The 15027-nt window shown below is 50.8% G+C and overlaps 1 protein-coding gene and 1 non-coding gene across 2 annotated transcripts; both read right to left on the bottom strand.

Moving 5' to 3' along the window:
* Positions 1–4881: 4881 nt before the first annotated feature.
* On the bottom strand, positions 4882–4988 carry LOC121102332. Its single transcript, XR_005834452.1, has one exon. It is a non-coding gene; the product is annotated as a U6 spliceosomal RNA (small nuclear RNA).
* Positions 4989–7869: 2881 nt separating this feature from the next.
* On the bottom strand, positions 7870–14330 carry LOC103666917 (UL16-binding protein 1). The gene is made up of 5 exons (XM_008695004.2): positions 14171–14330; positions 10982–11245; positions 10469–10744; positions 9683–9815; positions 7870–8413 (listed from the first exon to the last, which is right to left on the bottom strand). Exons 1-4 carry the CDS (start codon positions 14253–14255, stop codon positions 9691–9693), a joined length of 750 nt encoding a protein of 249 aa, XP_008693226.1. The 5' UTR covers positions 14256–14330; the 3' UTR covers positions 7870–8413; positions 9683–9690.
* Between the last annotated feature and the right edge of the window lie 697 nt (positions 14331–15027).

Here is a 15027-nt window from a genome sequence, read left to right as displayed (position 1 = left end):
TTTCTCTCCCACTTCCCCTGCTTGTGTTCCCTCTCTCGCTGGCTGGCTCTATCTCTGTCGAATAAATAAATAAAATCTTCAAAAAAAAAAAAAAAAAAAAACAATTCTGGGAATGAAGCAGTGAGATTCAGATTCCCCCGGACTGCACATCCCCAGCAGTGAGTCTCCTTTGATCCCTCCTCTCCGACTCCCCTCCTTCAGAGTGCACAGAGGGTCTTCATGAAGGAAACAGATCTGCTTCCAGAAGTTGTTTTATTTCTCCATGGATAAAGGATCAGTATCCAGTATAGATAAAGAGTTCCTATAAACACATCGGAACAAGCCTTGTTCTCCGAAGGTGCAATACATGGCAAATAAGCCTACGAAAAGATTGAAAATCTCACAAATAATCAAGAGAACTCTACTTAGAAGGACAGTGGGAAGGGGGGAAGGTGGTAAAAGGTAACAAACCTCCGGTTATGAGGCTCATAAATTCTGGGGATTAACATGCAGTATAGTGACAATGTACTGAACTGTGTATTTGCTCAATCTTCTATTGCAACAAATCTTTAATGTGGCGTTGTTTAAAATTTTCATTAAACTTTTACTTATCAAATTTAGTCTAAAACTGGAAGCCATTTCCTCTCCATGTTTACATAATGCAGGTCAATTAGTCACTTAAAAGATGATATCTGGGACACTGGGTGGCTCAGTCGGTTAAGCATCTGCCTTCGGTTCAGGTCATGATCCCAGAGTCCTGGGATCGAGTGCCTCATCGGGCTGCCTGTTCAGCGGGAGCCTGCTTCTCCCTCTCCCTCTGCCAGCTGCTCCCCCTGCTTGTGGTCTCTCTCTCTGACAAATAAATAAATGATTTAAAAAAAAACAAAAACGTGATATCTTGTTTAGTGACTGGTAGCACAAAATCTGATTTCTTTATTAGAAGCCATTATTGGGACATCTGGGCAGTTCAGTCCATTAAGTATCTGCCTTCTGCTCAGTTGAGGATCCGGGAATGCTGGGATCCAGCCCTGGCTGGCGGGACCCAGGCAATCCTCCCCTCCTGGCCTCCGCCCCCCCCTCCCTCCTGCCGCTCCCCCCCCCCAGCTTGTTCTCTCTCTCCTCTCTGTCGAATAATTTAAAAAAAAAAATGGAAGGGGGGCGCCTGGGTGGCTCAGTCGTTAAGCAGCTACCTTTGGCTCAGGGCGTGATCCCAGTATTCTGGGATAAGCCCTGCATCAGGCTCCTCCCTGGGAGCCTGCTTCTTCCTCTCCCACTCCCCCTGCTTGTGTTCCCTCTCTCCCTGGCTGTCCCTCTCTCTGTCAAATAAATAAAATCTTTAAAAATAATAATAATAAAAATTTAAAAATAAAAAAAATGGAAGAATCATTGAGCAATTTCTCAGAGTTGTCGGGTCCGTCCAATAACACTTGGATAAAAGAGGAGTGTGCTCCTGGGGCAGGGCAAAGCCCAGGACTGCCCACAGGCAGCTAGCTCAGCTCTCCCTCTTGGATTTCATGGATTTCGGCAGAACACAAAACTCTCCTTGGGTGGTGGCAGGTAAGACAGAAGGCCAATGGGGAGAGTCTCCAGGATGAGATTAGAAGGCCAGATCTCCATGGACCGCTAGGATTCCTGATTCAACCCCAGCGCTCTTACCTGGCAGCTAGTCTCCTGCAGAGCCCAGAGCCCACGCCAGCTGAACTGCCCCTGCCTTGAGCAGAGGTGACTCCGGAGAGAGAGAGGATTGAGCTGTTGGAGTTGGATGCTGCAACCTGACGGACCAGCGCAGGAAAGCATGAGGCAGGGCAAGGACAGTCACACTCAGGGCTCGGGTTCAGCTACCAGAGTGAGAAGAGGCGGAAGACAAGGGAAGATGGATTTGTGTCTGAACTACCCTCCCCACCTCCTCCGCAAGGCTACAGGGACCAGGATCCAGGTCCTCCCAGCCCCTCCTCTATGGCTTCTGATCAAAAGGGTGGGTCAAGATCTAAGTAAAGGGAACAGATGAATCATTCCCGGCTTTAGTCTTGAGCCACACTGTTCAGGAGGGGGTCTGGGGCTGAGTCTGTGTGGTGCTGATGCAGGAAGAGTGCGTTCAGGCTCTGGACCCAGGCATTGGGGAGGTGCGGCAGGTGCCTGATCATCAGTGAGGACAGGGCTTTGAGATAGGGAGTGACTGAAGGGGGGAGGGCAGAAGGACTGACCCGAGATTTCCTCGGGCCACTTGACCAAGCTCCTGTTGCTCTTTGAGAGGCTGAAGTTGCTCTAAGACGCCCCTGAGGATGTGCTCTCCTGCACCCCCCTCCCTCCTGGTGGGCGATCTTTCCACCATCTGCTGTTCGCCTTAGGAGCCTCAATCCCTACGACAAAGGGAGAATCCTCCAGATGATCGCGTTTGTGGAGGAGACGGAACAGCTCACTGCCTTCATTCCGGGTCACGATAATCCATCTCTGCTCTTCTTCGTAGCATTAATGCGAACTGTTGGGATTCCTGCACTTTGCCTTCTAACAGCTAAAACAAGAATTCTGTACAGAGAAAATATTATCCAAGTTCTTCTCTGGTATTGGAAATGAGACACTTGTCGGCATCATCATCCTGTCTTTTGTTTAAAAAAATACTATATGACATTAGAGAACCTCAGGGATTCTTTCTCTCTTTTGAGACACAACCTCAAGTCTTTTAAATAAAACAAGGTTAGAGAGGGGAAGCTGGGGTGGTGGAGTAGGAGGAGGACCCTAAGCTTCCCTCATCCCTCGAACGCAGCTAGAAAAACATCAAGTCACTCTGAACACCCAAGAAAGTGATCTGAGGACTGACAGAACAAACTACACAACCAGAGGGAGAGAAGAGGCCACATCCCGGAAGGTAGGAGTTGTGGAGGTGTGATCTGGGGGAGAAAAGCAGTGCAGGTGCCTCAGCGGGGAGGAAGACCTGATCACAGAGAGAAGTGAGAGAGAGACGGAGGGAGAGAGGAGCACACGGGGGATCACACAGGAAAACACTTCTCCAAAGCCATTGACTGGGAAAACGAGATGGGTCCATGATAGTCAGTTTTTACAACCAGCAGAGCTCAAAGACTGGAGTTTTAGAAGTCTGTGGTGTGGCTGGTGTGGAGCCTGACAGGCGTAGCCGTGCTCCCGTGGAGGGGGAGGGCAGATGACCTGGAAGGTGATGGTGAAATCTGAGGGTCCCCGGGGACGCACTGGGAAAGAGGGTTCTCCCTTGTTGGAGAGCATCTGGGAGAGGCGGCGTTGCCTCTGAGGGGACAGAAGAGCCAGCGGGCACCTCCCCCGTCCCTTAGCATAGTGGCAGAGTCACCTCCTGAGGGCAGGTGACCTTGACGCTGGCTTTTGGCTGCACCTTACTCCCAACTCCAAGCTCCTTTGCGTTGGTGTGACTTCCCTTCCGGGACAAAGCTTCACCAGTCACCAGGGTGAAGGCAGGGATCTGAGGATGCCTGGGACCCATGAGGGAGATTGTTCCCTCTTCTGTGAGGGCTTCCCAGACAGGAGCAGGTGCACACACACCCCTCCCGGGAACAAGGGAGTGGGCTGAAGCCATTTGTACACCCCCGCCATCAGCAGGGACTGACTTTGGGGAATGGCAGAGTGGAGGCCTGAGCCCCTTACCCCAAGCCCCACCCCCTGCACTCTGCAGGTGCTTCTTCACTGGGACCAGCATGCCTGAGAACCAGAGCTGTGCCCCCCCACCCCCCGCCGCTAGAACCAGCACAAACCCCCACCCGCACCAAGTCTACTGACCACAGAGGGCTGCAGACTTCAGCTCTATGCAAGGAGCGCCAGGTCCCTGTAACAAGTATACTGGAGCACCCCCAGTTAAAACTCGACCCACTGTGGCCCAGGTCCAAGCACTCCCCGCTGCAGGCAAGGAGAAAGTCAGCAGGGGACTGGCTTGAGGGAGCGAGGGCGAGAGCAGCCAAACCACAGCGTCACAGTGCACACCGCACACACCCGGGACACTGCCTCAAGCTCCTGTCGCTGGACAGGGTATGACCTCCTCTTTCTAAACCCATTTCTCTCAGGGGCAGGAAACATAACAGGTTTTCTTTCTTTCTTTCTTTCTTTCTTTCTTTCTTTCTTTCTTTCTTTCTTTCTTTTTCTTTCTTTCTTTCTTTTTATTATACATGTATTTAATGCCATTTAATTTTTTCTTCATTTTTTAATTTAAATACAATTAATTAACGTGTCGTGTATTACAGACATAGTGATGCAGCAGCTACACAAATACCCAGTGCTCATGGGGCGCCTGGGGGGCTCAGTCTTTAAGCATCTGCCTTCAGCTCAGGTCACGATCCCTGGGTCGTGGGATGGAGCCCCACATCCGGCTCCCTGCTCAGCGAGAAGCCTGCTTCTCCCTCTCCCACTCCCCCTGCTTGTGTTCCCTCTCTTGCTGCATCTCTGTCTGTCAAATAAATAAAATCTTTAAAAAAAAAAAAAAAAAACAGTCAGTGCTCATGACATCACGTGCCCTCCTTAATGGCCGTTCGGCACCCAGTTACCCCCTCCCCCACCACCATCCCCTCTAGGGACCCTCAGTCTCTTTCCTATGATTAAGTGTCTCTTAGGGTTTGTCTCCCTCTCTGATTTCCCTTATTTTATTTTTCCCTCCCTTCCCCTTTGATTAGATTTTAGTTCTTTTATTTCTCCAGAAAGGCATTCTCTGGTGTCTTCTGTGTTTTTTTCTAAGCCCCGCTGGTATCTTTATCATCGTTATTCTGAGCTCGAGTTCCGACATCTTACTTCTATCCAGGCCGATTAGGTCCCTGGCAGTCAGCACTGCCTCCCGTTCTCTTTTCTGAGGTGAGTTTTTCCGTCTTTTCATTCTGTCCAGAGAAGACTAGATGAACAAGAGAACAAATACTAAAATGGCAACAACGATCCAAAAATTTGGAACCCTTCCTGAATTTGCACGTCTTCCTGGCGCAGGGGCTATGCTAACCCTCTCTGTGTCCTTCCAGTTTTAGGACATGTGCTGCCGAAGTGAGCACTGGCTGTGATATTCTTACTCTGAACTCAGCTGTGAGGACCCACAGAAGGGAAGAGAGGACGATGAATCTAGCCTGGGGCTGTGGGACGGTTAATTCTGCCTGTCCACTTGGAGAATATTTTGGATGAAATTGACATTTAAATTGGTGAACTTCAAGCAAAGGAGAATGTCCTCCGGAACATTGCTGGGCCTTGTCAAATCAGTTGAAGGCCTGAAAAGAAGAAGAAGAGTGACCTCCCCCAAAGAAGAGGAATTCTCCCACAGATTACCTTCAGATCCCATCTGCACCATTGGGTCTCCTGGGCTTCGGTATGCTGGCCCACACTGCAGATGTGGACTTGATGGCCTCCATAGGCACATGAGTCAATCCCTTATGATCTCTCTGCCTGTCTACACATCCTACTGGTTCTATTTCTCTGGAGAAATCTGACTAAAAAGGAGGGTAAGGAAGACTTAATGGCAGGTGATATTTGTGCCCAGCTTTCATGGGGCACAGGCTGTTGGCCCATGTGATCCAGAATACCTGACAGAGGAAGGTTCTAGAACAGAAAGCCTGGTGAACAGAAAGGCATGATGGAGAGAACCTTAGGGTTTTAGAGAGGAAGAGATTTCAGGAGGTGAAAGGGGCCAGGGAGGTTGTGTGGAAAATCCCTTAGCAGTCATGAGTTGCAAGCAGAAAAATCATTGGGAACACACTGTCCACAGAAGGCTTAGAGGGTGATCTTGATCTCAAAAGAGCTGATTCAGGTGCCTGCCATGTTCTGCACCAAAGTGAGGGTCAGGGTCTGTAGAGATGAAGTGTGCACACTTCCCAATCCCAGTCCTCAGCTGCTCTCCTCTCTAGAAGGGCCTGGGTTGGCCATGCTGATGAGGTAGAGGGGGGAGAGGCTGCTGAAGGCTGGCGCACAGCGAGGCAGAAGGGAACAAAGTTGGAGGACCCGCCTTTAAAAAAATGGCCAGGAGCTGTTTGGAGTCATTTACCTTGTTACATCTAACTCTGAAATTGAAGTATGTCTTCTGTCCCCATTTTTCAAATTTTTGAAACAAGCCCAAACTTCTAAAGACATTGTAGGTCTCACACTGAATGCTTTTCTTCCTGAACCATAGGACAGTGAGCTGTCACAGGATGTCCTCTCAGTTTTCGTGATGTCCCCTGACACCACACACGTTAGGATGAATTTCCCACAAACCAGGACATTCTCCTGGGTCACCACAGGATCATCTCCTGATGGGTCTCACGGCACCTGAGTGCCTCCTCGATCTCAGACCTTGCCTCAAGTTGTTCCAGCAATGTCCATTATGGTCAAAGAGATCGACGGACTTAGGCATTTTCTATTTCCTGGATGTGCTGAAGATGAGGGCTAGAGTGTTTTATTTGCCTTTTTGGTTGATTGGTTTAGTTTTTAAATGTAGGTGAAGAGATTTAGTAGGAGGCCACTGTGACCGTATGTTCTCTGGAAGTTCTCAAATATACATTTGAAAGCTTTGTTCATCTGGTGTTTTGACCCATCTTTGTATCAGTTTTTGATAGTAGTTCAGATTATTTAGTCTTAAGTAGAGAGAAACAGAAATCTCTTCACATATTGTATGTATTGTACCTCAGTTGGGTATCAGAGGGCTACTTTTTTGCTATGACACATAGCACTGCAGTAAACACTCACACATCTCCATTGCTTTTTGGTCCCCATGTGTTTCCAGCCTCAAACCAACACTGGGATTACCATGCAGTAGGATGAACACATCAACCACCGTCTGGATAGGGTGAAATATCGCAAATGAGTGATTGCATTTAAACTCCTACCAACAAGTAAGAGAACTCTTGTTACTCCATTTCCTGTCCACCACTCGGTATGGCTATCTTTAAAATTTTGTTGCTTTGAAGCATGTGTAAGGCAGCCCCTGTTTTCTTCATGTTATCTTGATTACTTGGGATTTGTTCAATGATTTCATAGGCTTATTTACTGTCTGTGACTTGCTCTAAGCAAAGCACAAATCTTAGGAGAACCAGACTTACCCTTCTTTATTTGTGGGAGCTCTTTGTATATTCTGGATACTGATCCTCTGTTCATGAGGGAATAAATCAACTTTTAGAAGCAGATCTGTTTCTGCTGTGAAGACTCACTGTGCTCTGAGGGTGGTGAGTCAGCGGGGAGAGATGACAGGAGAGACAGTGCTGTGGTGGGGTACCTAGGGAAATCAGAAAGATTCCCAATTGCTTCATTCCCAGAATATTTGTTTGCATCTGGTCTGTCAGGATCATGTTTGAGACTGACAGATGACTGCTTGAAAGTGGATTTCTGAGTGATCCTTAAATTCTCTATCTCCACATGACATCTAGCAGAATCACCACTTACATGTACCCCATACAGTGGAGGAAGAGCAAAACTTCGTGCGCTCTTTTGGGATATAAAACAAATTCCAGGGGCGCCCGGGTGGCTCGGCCAGTTAAGTGTCTGCCTTCAGCTCAGGTCATGATCCCAGGGTCCTGGGATCGAGCCCCTTGCTAGGCTCTCTTCTCAGAGGGGAGGCTGCTTGTCCATCTCCCTCTGCCCCTCCCCCTCCACTCATGCTCTCTCTCTCTCCCCCTCCCTCTTTCTCTCTCAAATAAACAAAAATCTTTTAAAAATTAAAAAAACAAAAACAAAAACCAGCAACTCCAGGGGTTCCTAGGGTGGCTTAGTCAGTTAAGTATCTGCCTTCAGCTCAGGTCATGATCCAGGGTACTGAGATCAAGCCCCCCAGTGGGTTCCCTGCTCAGTGGAGTCTTCTTTTCCCTCTCCCTCTGCCTCTCCCCTCACTTGTGCTCTCTCTCTCTCAAATAAAGAAAATCTTTGAAAACAATAAAAAATAATTTAAAAATTCCAAATTAAATTTTTTAAAAATAGAGATAATATTTATTTAAATATATGTACATATATGGACATAATTTACTGAAGAAAACACATATATAATGCTATGTGTTTAAAATAGGTTTACAACTCAATGAGGTTGTTTCTCAGTACATTTCAGGGAAAGAAATCCCTGAGATTCTGCAACTTCAAACAGTATCTCTTTGGCTATACTGTTCACAGGAACATGGTCCTCTTACAGAGAAGAATCTGATATTGCACAACCGAAGGACAAGACAGAAAACATTTGCTTCACTGAGATTTCTTGGTCAAGCATTTAAACAGTTCAGCACTATAATACCATCACCTAGGGCCAAGAGAACACAGAATATGATATGCCAAGGGAAAGTGCCGAACGGTAGAGCCATGCAAGAAGGGACATGGGAGGTCCCACGTGCTGCAGCATGTGGTCGGACTAAGGTCTCTGGATTTCTAAACTCAGAAGTGGTGGTGGTCTAAAAATGGACAGCAGTTCATCCAAAGGCAGAGTCGCTGAGCTGGTCCCCACACTAAGTGGCTTCTTGGTAGCCTTGGCAGCCTAAGAAAAGAACAGCTGTTTGCCTCCGTGGCTGAGGAAATCTTGGGGCCATTGTCCTGGGGGTACCCTTCTCCAGCACTCGCTACCCCAGAGCTCAGCCCTTGCCCAGGGGCATGCATTCCCCCCACTGCCCCCCAGCCATGTCCCTAGCCATGGGTCCAGCCCTCTTTACAAATCTCCTCCCTCCTGAACCACATCACCGGGTCAGCCCCAGGCCCTGTTACCAATGGTCTGGGCTTAGGACTCGAGTGAGTGACAAATCAACGCGCTCACGTGACTCAGGTTCTAACGCTCCCTCTCACCGGCGGGCCCTAAGGGACCTGCTCGGGGATCTGACAGAAGACAGGGGCCTGAACTTGACACCTCGAACCTTGGGGAACACGGCAGGCAAAGATCCTTCTTTTCCCTTCCCTCCCAGCCTCCTAGCGAACAGCACACAGAGCTCTTAGTATGATGACCCCTTCCCCCATCCCATCCATTCCTGGCTCAGCTCAGCTGGGAGCACACAGGGCAGCTCAGTTCCCCCCATCTCCCAGGTCGGCTCTGCTCAAAGCAGGGGCTGCTCAGTGGCCCAGGATCTGAGGTCTGCAGGAAGCTGGCTGCCAGGGATGGCGCCAACCTCAGCAAAGATTCCAACTGTTGAACGGAGAACTGGCCTCCTTCTAGTCTCGCCCTGCACAGTCTCTACTGTTCCCTTTCTGCCTTAAATGCGAAGACCCAAGCCATGTTCTGGGGGAACAAAGGACTACTCTCCAGCCCTCTGAGTTGGTCTGCAGAGGCCTTCCCACTCCCTCTTCCTGCGGTTAGATTCCGGCCCCTCTCCTTGTAACTCCCTGGATGAGTCCCCTTCTCCTTGAGACATCACATGGAGCCGCCAAGCTGCTCTCACTCAAAGGCGAATACCACACATGCCGTGTGTCCCTGCTGTCCCCACACCACCCACACTGGGCCCAAACGGACTGTCTCCAATAAAGACTCAGGTCTGAGCCAGGCCTGACTTTGCTAAATCCCTTTAGCACCAACAGCCCTTAAGCATTGGTATGGGCCCCTCCCCTTTCCCAGTGGCCTTAACAGTGAGACTGTATCAGAACTCGGGGCTGAGCTTGTCCAAGTTATTGCTAACACGTGGTATGAGATCCCATTCACCTGGTCCCGTTGCTCTGCGAGAAGGTTCAGGGAGTGGGCAGGGGTCGGGCTGGGAATTCAGCTTTCCCTGTGCTCACACCAGGCCATTTGCCCTTCCCTTCCCTCTCAATCTGCTCTCAGTACCTGTCCCTCTAAAGGACTCCGACGTGGATGGCAATTATGGCTGCACAGCTGAGGAACAGGGCGAGGATCCAGGTGCTGGGTCCGATGGCCCTGGCCCGGACCTGGACCGCTTCTGGCTGTGTGGTTGGTGACACTGAAATGAAAACACAAGAGTGAGAGCCCCAGTCCAGAACCCAAACTGGGGGAGGCTTCCTCAGCTCCTGCCGGCCCAGGGCCATCCTACCAGGGAGACGGTGTCTATCACTCTCCTTGTGGCAGCTGTCGTGACAAGGCCTGATGTCGGGAGGGAGGGAAGGGATGTGCCCTGTCCCCTAGGGGCTCCTACAGTCAATAGGGGAAGCAAGGGTTGCAAAATAACCAGTCACTCCTGCTGTGACAGACAGGAGGTGATGCAGGATAAGGATGGTGACAGCAACCACCTCTCAGGAGCTGACAGTCCAGGTGGCACTGAAGGGTTTCCAGCAATACACCAGGTGACGTGAAGAAGACAATGATTCTTAGAAAAGGGAACATAAGACCACCTCTGGAAACAGACTGATGCCCCCTTGTTTAGTGCCAGCAGGAAATCCAAGAAATACCAGAGGACAAATGTGCGTGCAGCGAGGAAGTGATTTCAGGAGGCGAGAAGGGAAAGGAAGGATGCTAGAACATTCGAGTGGCCCTTGTACTCCTAAGAACAACTCATCATGTGTGTATCACTTACACACACACACACACACACACACTAGTGGGGTAGGCCGACCTCTTTGCAAGCGAACCAGCACTCCAGCCAGTCTTCTGAGTTACCTGTTGTCTCCCACATTTCCTCCAAGTGCTCTGATACTTGCTGGAGCCAGCTCATACAGTCTCCGTCTGAGACCCTCATGAGGAACTCGGTCAGCTCTCTGTCACTGTCCAACATGTCCTTTAACCGTTGGTCTCCAGAATCATCCACTGTCCACTTTCTGTTCTCCAGTTCAAAGTCGGGGGTTATCTGCCCATTGAGGTGAAACCTCCAGAAACTTCTGCGCTCTCTGTTGGCCCCACGCTCACATGTCAGCCTGCCCTGCAGGGTACAAAAATCTGCCCCCCGCCCCCACCATTGGAAACAAGTCAGCCTCTGGTCTTGACCAATCCTTTGCCCCCGGTGCTGTGCACGCCTCGGCTCCCCTTCACCCCTCCCGGGCCTGCTCTGTCCCCCTTGTCTGCCCTGGCTGCTGGGCCGCGTGTGTGGGACCCACTTCTAAGTTTTACATGAACACAGTAGCTCCCTGGCCCTACCAAACTGCTCTCCTTCTGCCCTGGGCCTTTCAGACTTACCTCTGTTACTGGAAGTCTCTGCCGTGATCTCGAGGGGTTTCGTTTTGAGCTCATTGCACGAGTCTTCCAGAGTTTCCTTCTGTCTCTCCCAAAATGGGATGTCCTTCAGCTGCAACCCCAGACGACCAACAGGTTTGAGCTCCTTGCTCTGAGAGTCATAGTAGACAAATGTGTTTCCATTGATCTGACCTTCAATCTTATACCATGGTTGTCCAGGCCTGGCCGGAGATATGATGGAGAAATCGTAGAGAAGACAGAGCACATCTGCGAAGGAAAAGCACACGCAGAGGTTGGGGTTGGAAGAGAATGACAGGCAGGCACCCCTCTGCCATCTAGGTGACAGCAACAGCACCTCTGCGGGCCGAGCTGGCAGAGCAAGGCCTGTCCCTGCACAGCCCCTTCCCCCTAGCAGTGGAGGCTGGCGCTCCTCCCTTGTTTGAGGAGGACCAGGACGCCTCTGCCTGCCAGGAAACCACATATTCCCAGACATGACCCCCGCCTACCGGGTGGACCCCCAGCATCACCCAGTCTCTACCCAATCCAGGCCCATGCCGGGCTGGCTATGGAAAGAAGAGGTCTACAGGCCAGAGGACTGTCAGGAGGTAGGCCAGTGTCCTGTAGGAAGATGAGGGGCAGGGAGGGGGCTGCTCTTGAGGAGCTGGGGCAGGGTGGGGGCAGGGTGAGGATAGAATCCAAAGTCGGAGAAGGGAGAGTTCAGGATCATGGGTCACAGGCTTTAGCTTGGCCCTCGGAGATGACGCTAATCTGCTACAGCGATGGGTCCTGGAAAGTTGAAGAAAGGGAAGGCCTGTGTTGCACTGACTAGTATATCAGGAACTTCTAAGCAGAGACTAGAGGAATGGATTACAAGGCTCAGAGAAGTGTGTTAAGTCAGAATGGTATAGTAAGCAAAGCAAAACAAACAAACACAATCTCCCAAAACAAAAAACCCAGAAAAGGTCCACAAAATATATCCCCGGCCAGGTCTGAAGGCCTCTTTCTTTATCAAAGCCATAAAATGCACGGTGAGAAGGGCACCAGGGTTGTCAAGAAGCTCAGTGACGGCTCCCTGATGGCCAAGCGTGGCAGAAGGAGACGGTGTTGCAGAAATAGGGGCCCAGTAGTAATGGGGGTGAAAAATCCCGAAATAATAGATTTGAGATACAGGCGCTCAACTGTCAGAAGCAGGGAGGCAGCAATGACTGCAATGATCCCAGGGGCTGGAATGCCAGCCAGGGCCTGCCCCACAGAAACCTCTCCATCCCTTTGGCTCCCAGAACACAGTGATCCTAGAGGCAAAACAGCTGGACAGCCAACCCAGAGGCTGTAAGCAGCCACCCGACAGAAAGTCTGGATCCTTTGCCCAGGTTCCAGACCTGAGCCACTTCTCAGAGCTGGGACCCTTTAGTAGAAGCAGCAGCTGGCTTCCAATCAGGAGGGACCTTCAGGTCAACAGCAAGTGAAATACTTCCTGCTGGCCTTCCCCAAAGGGTCATGTGGTCATTCGCAGGGGTCAGTATACCCCGGGGAGCAGAGACCGTGCAAACATTGTTAGTGGACCTAGTGCGTGAGTCGACGTCGTCCTCAGGGATCCTACTGTCATCAAGGCCCCTGTTATTGAAATGGTGTGGGGCAGGTGGTGCTGCAGGGGGAATGAGAAGTCACCTGCACCAGGTCCTGTTCACAATGACACCATGGGTTCAGGAAGCCACCTAGTGGTCCTTTCACATTCCCCACATTTGTTACAGGAAAGGAAAATATTTGTAGTTGAATTACTTGTGGGTTGGGGGCTAAGTGGCAGGGAAATTCAAGTACAATATTCTTTACACTGTCTTCTCTTTTTTCCACATACAACGTTAAAAAGGTATGTTATCCTGGAGGCAACGACGGAGATGCGTACCAACCTTCAAATCTTGCTGAGGATGGCAAGGGTGTGAATGAACTCTATCCTATTTTCATTGAAATGCTAGCCTGGCGCAAAGATTCTCTGTGTATATTAAATATTGCATAGGTCTCTGTTGTAACCACTCAACGTGCTGTGGAAGCAGGGAAGCAGCCATACACAATCCGTGGATGAATGTGTGTGGCTGGATCTGCTCCTTGGGCCACAGGACCCTCAGAATCCGTGACCCTTAGAACCCGAGTACTGTAAGAAAAGGGGGCTATGTGCCCTTTGTGACATCCTGATTGGAGTATCAGGAAGAGATCCCTAGTGTTCTAGCGAGGCAATGCCACTCACAGCAGGGAAAGTCACCCCTTGTAAACGAGGCTGCGGGCACGTATGCTCCAGGGACCTGTAGCGAGGAGGTCTCTGGCCACAGGCTATCAGAGCCGTGCAACCCGAGCTGGGTGGCGCTTGGGTGCGGCTGGTGCAGGAGCGCGGGGCATCCCACAGTCGGAAGTGGGTAATCCGCCCCCAAGGTTGCCGGCAAGTCCAACACTTTCGGACTGGGTAACAGAAGCGTGTACGGTGACTCATTCGAAAGAGCAGCAAGTCTTAGCGGCACCGGGCTTGTCTGGCCGTCACCTCCCTGCGGAAGCCCGAAGTCCCGCCCGTAGCCCGGGGCTCAGCGGCTCAGGGGCTCGGGCTGGGCTCCGAGAGGAGGCTGCGGGGGTTGGGGAGGATCACGATTTCCTGCGGGGCCCTCTCTCCCTCCGCCGTGCTCCTTGCCCCCAGCGCCCGGCCGGCCGAACTTTCTGAAGAAGTTGCCTCTCGTCTTTTTTTCCCCTTTAAGATTTATTTATTTATTTATTTATTTATTTATTTATTTATTTATTTATTTAAGAGAGACAGCGTGCGAAGGGGAGGGGCAGAGGGAGAAGGAGAGAGAGAATCTCAAACAGAGCTCCAACTGAACACAAGCCCGGGCGAAGACTCCCTCTCAGGACTCTGAGATCACCTGAGCCCCAGTCAAGAGTCCCACGCCTATCCGACTGAGCCACCCACGCGTATCCGACTGAGCCACCCACGTGCCCAGAAGCTGCCTCTGTTTTCAGTCCCTCCCCTGCCCAGGCAACCACCGCCCACAGACACCCCCCAGGCAGAAAGCAGCTCGCAGACAGTAACTGAGCGCCAGCGGCGCGAGAAGGCTCCAGAACCCCTTGGGGCACACTGTTTCCCCTCCCGGGTCTTACTGCTCACTCCCCAGCACCCCGCTCCCATTCCCCAGGTTCCACCCCTGCACTTACGGCTGCAACCTGCTGCAAGCCAGACTGGCAGGAAAAACAAGCACAGGAGGCCAAGACTGAAGTTGGAGGCTCCCGTCCGCACCATTCCCGGGCAGCAACTCGCAGCACCACGCCTCCGATCCTGTGCAGTTGCTACTAAAAATTGCCGACCAGGGCTGACTCCGTCCTAGGACCGCCCCGTCCCCGCCCCCTTCCCCCCCTTCCCCGCCCCGTCCCCGCCGTATTTCCTGCTGCGTTTCAATCCTTTCTCCTTTCGCTGGTCTGCTTCTCTTCAACCCATTGTCCTGACCACCCTCTCTTTTCCATCTTCATTTCCACCATCAGTATCATCCCTTCTTATGGCCAAAAGCTGTAAGCTTCCAGTTATAAAGTAAAAGTCACGTGGACATAATGTACGGCCTGCTCACTGTAGTTAACACACTGTACTGTATATTCGAAGTTAGGGAGATAGGGGATCTTAAAACTAGACTTATTGTGGTGACCATATCACAATATAAACAAATATCCAATCATTACGTTGCACATCTGAAACTAATATAATGTCGTATGTCAATTATGTCTCAATAAAAAATAAATGTAAAAAGAAAAAACAATACAAAACGGTATTATTCTCTCGCAGTTCTGAAGGCTGACAGACTGAGAGCAAGGCAGCGGCAGAGCCATGCTCGCTCTCAGGCTTCTGGATGGTGCCTGCCGTGCTGGGCATTCCTTGGCTCGGGGCAGCAGCACTCTGAGCTGTGTCTCCGTTTCCCGGGCCCGGCTTCCCTCTGTGTGCCTGTGTCTCCGCAGGACGTCCTCCTTGTTTGTCTCTGGTCCCTTCTTACCAGGACAGCAGTCATACTGGATGATGTTTCACC

This window comes from Ursus maritimus, unplaced genomic scaffold, assembly GCF_017311325.1.
Source record: "Ursus maritimus isolate PB19 unplaced genomic scaffold, ASM1731132v1 scaffold_13, whole genome shotgun sequence".
Lineage (NCBI taxonomy): Eukaryota > Metazoa > Chordata > Mammalia > Carnivora > Ursidae > Ursus > Ursus maritimus.
This window is presented reverse-complemented; position numbering and strand designations above follow the sequence as displayed.

Excerpts from the sequence above, each read along its gene's own strand:
- LOC103666917 (XM_008695004.2), bottom strand. The coding sequence starts at position 14,255 with ATGGTGCGGACGGGAGCCTCCAACTTCAGTCTTGGCCTCCTGTGCTTG. Across the intron at positions 11,246-14,170 it reads GCTTGCAGCAGGTTGCAGCC|ATGTGCTCTGTCTTCTCTAC; the intron begins GTAAGTGCAGGG and ends TTTCCTTCGCAG. Across the intron at positions 10,745-10,981 it reads AGAGACTTCCAGTAACAGAG|ATTTTTGTACCCTGCAGGGC; the intron begins GTAAGTCTGAAA and ends GGCGGGGGGCAG.